At 35.5% G+C, this 1,985-nt stretch overlaps 1 protein-coding gene across 1 annotated transcript; it reads left to right on the top strand.

The window, feature by feature from the left end:
- The first annotated feature begins 590 nt into the window (after window positions 1-590).
- Window positions 591-1,220, top strand: LOC145036206 (uncharacterized). The gene has a single exon (XM_078984669.1). It carries the CDS (start codon window positions 591-593, stop codon window positions 1,218-1,220), a length of 630 nt encoding a protein of 209 aa, XP_078840795.1.
- Window positions 1,221-1,985: the final 765 nt, after the last annotated feature.

Raw genomic sequence — 1,985 nt, 5'->3', positions numbered from 1 at the left:
CAACGCAGCTGCAAGTTCTCAACAGAGAACACGAAGATATATTTACAGAAATCGTGAAGAAGCCAACCAACGTTTGGTGCAAGACTATTTTACAGAGAATGCCGCTTACCAAGTGTATCATTTTCGTAGATGCTTCAGAATGTTCAAAGGTTTATTCGAACGTATAGTTGAAGATGTAACGAGGGAGTGCAGTTTTTTCCAACAACGCTACGATGCTAGAGGTACACCCGGTTTCACTCCCTTACAAAAATGCACGACCGCACTTCGTCAGTTAGCATATGGCATTCCGCCTGATGCGTTAGACGAAAGTTTTAGGATGTCTGCTAGGATAGCACGAGACAGTCTCCATTTTTTTTTGCAAAACTGTGATTCAGTTTTAATGTCCAAAATATTTACGTAAGCCTACACGTAATGACATCCTGCAATAGCAAGTTCATCATGCTAGTGTGCATGGGTTTCCTGGAATGCTAGGAAGCTTAGAATGTCTCCATTGGGCATGGGAAAATTTCCCTACAGCATATCATGGGCAATTTACCTGAGGTGATCATGCTCACCCAACGGTAATACTTGAAGCAGTTGCATCACAAGATATGTGGATTTGGCATGCTTTTTTTGGTTATCCTGGTTCGATTAACGACATCAACGTTCTTAACCGTTCACCAATATTTAACAACATATACGATAGATCCGCACCAGATTCTTCTTTTCAAGTGCGTGGAACGCCATATAAGTATGGTTATTATCTGGTCGATGGAATCTATCCTGAGTATGCTGTGTTTGTTAAATCGTTTTCAGCTCCACATGGTTCTAGACGAAAGAAATTCAAGAGAGCTCAAGAAAGAGCTAGGAAGGATGTTGAGCGTGCTTTTGGAGCTCTGAAGAAACGGTGGTTAATATTGAAAAAACCAGCAACTTATTTGGGCGATGAAAAACTTCAAAAAATCATGTATACATGTATTATATTGCATAACATGATTATTGAAGACGAAGGAAGAGCGATATATGTGTTTGACGAGGAAGAAATCATACCAGAGTCACAGCCAATAGAAATTGGTGGCGAAGAGTATATAAACAGGAGAGCAGAGATACGTTGCACTGAAACATTTCACAATCTTCGCAATGACTTGATGGAACACATTTACGGGGTTCAAAACATTAACCTTAATTTGGATCCACCGGATGACCCCGAAGACGAGTTCTCGGATAACGACTTTATGTAGTTTCCTTTAGTTATTTTATTTATGTTTTGTAAGTTTCTAGGGTTATTTAAATGTCATGTGTGTGGTTTTTTTTTTCCCTAACGCATTGTACTGTTTTTTTTTTTTAATTTTCAAGTAATGAAGAATTATGTTTTTTTTTTATTAAAATAGAAGGTATATTTAGTTTAAAAAAAAAAAAGAAGGATCATTAAATTAAAATACTTAAAAAAAAACAAAAAAAAATAATAAAATAAAAAGTGTAGCACCACACCCTTGGTGTGGCAAGAAACCACACTTGAGTGGTAAAAAATGACATGGTGCTGATGTGACGGGGGAGGGAGTACGGTTTTGATGGCACCACTCCCTCCAGCCTAAGATCCCTACCCACTAAACTACATCATGCATTGTTTAATATACAAAATTATATATAATTTTAAACCAAACTTCAATTTTGATGAAACCCAACTTTAAATTATATTTTTTATAAAAGAAAATGCAAATAAAATAATTCAAACCTTTTTATGGATCCTGTGCAATGCACACCCTGAACAATCTTTGGACCAGGCCTAGATACATTGTATCTGAGTTTATTATCTTAGTATGAATTAGGTATTTTAGTTTAATACTATTAGGGATTACGATGTAAGTAATAATTTCATAACAAACTTTCATTCTCTAATCACATAATCATATATATTAGTAATAAAAAAAAATGAGTATTATAAAAACATAAATGGTTCGTGTAGAATAAATGGAAACGAGTATAGGATCCATAATTTACCAGGC

Source organism: Lactuca saligna, chromosome 3 (assembly GCF_052625555.1).
Source record: "Lactuca saligna cultivar CGN05327 chromosome 3, ASM5262555v1, whole genome shotgun sequence".
NCBI classification, from domain to species: Eukaryota; Viridiplantae; Streptophyta; class Magnoliopsida; order Asterales; family Asteraceae; genus Lactuca; species Lactuca saligna.
The sequence above is the reverse complement of the archived record's forward strand: the minus strand, read 5'-3'. Positions and strand labels throughout refer to the sequence as shown.

Excerpts from the sequence above, each read along its gene's own strand:
- LOC145036206 (XM_078984669.1), top strand. The coding sequence starts at position 591 with ATGTGGATTTGGCATGCTTTTTTTGGTTATCCTGGTTCGATTAACGAC.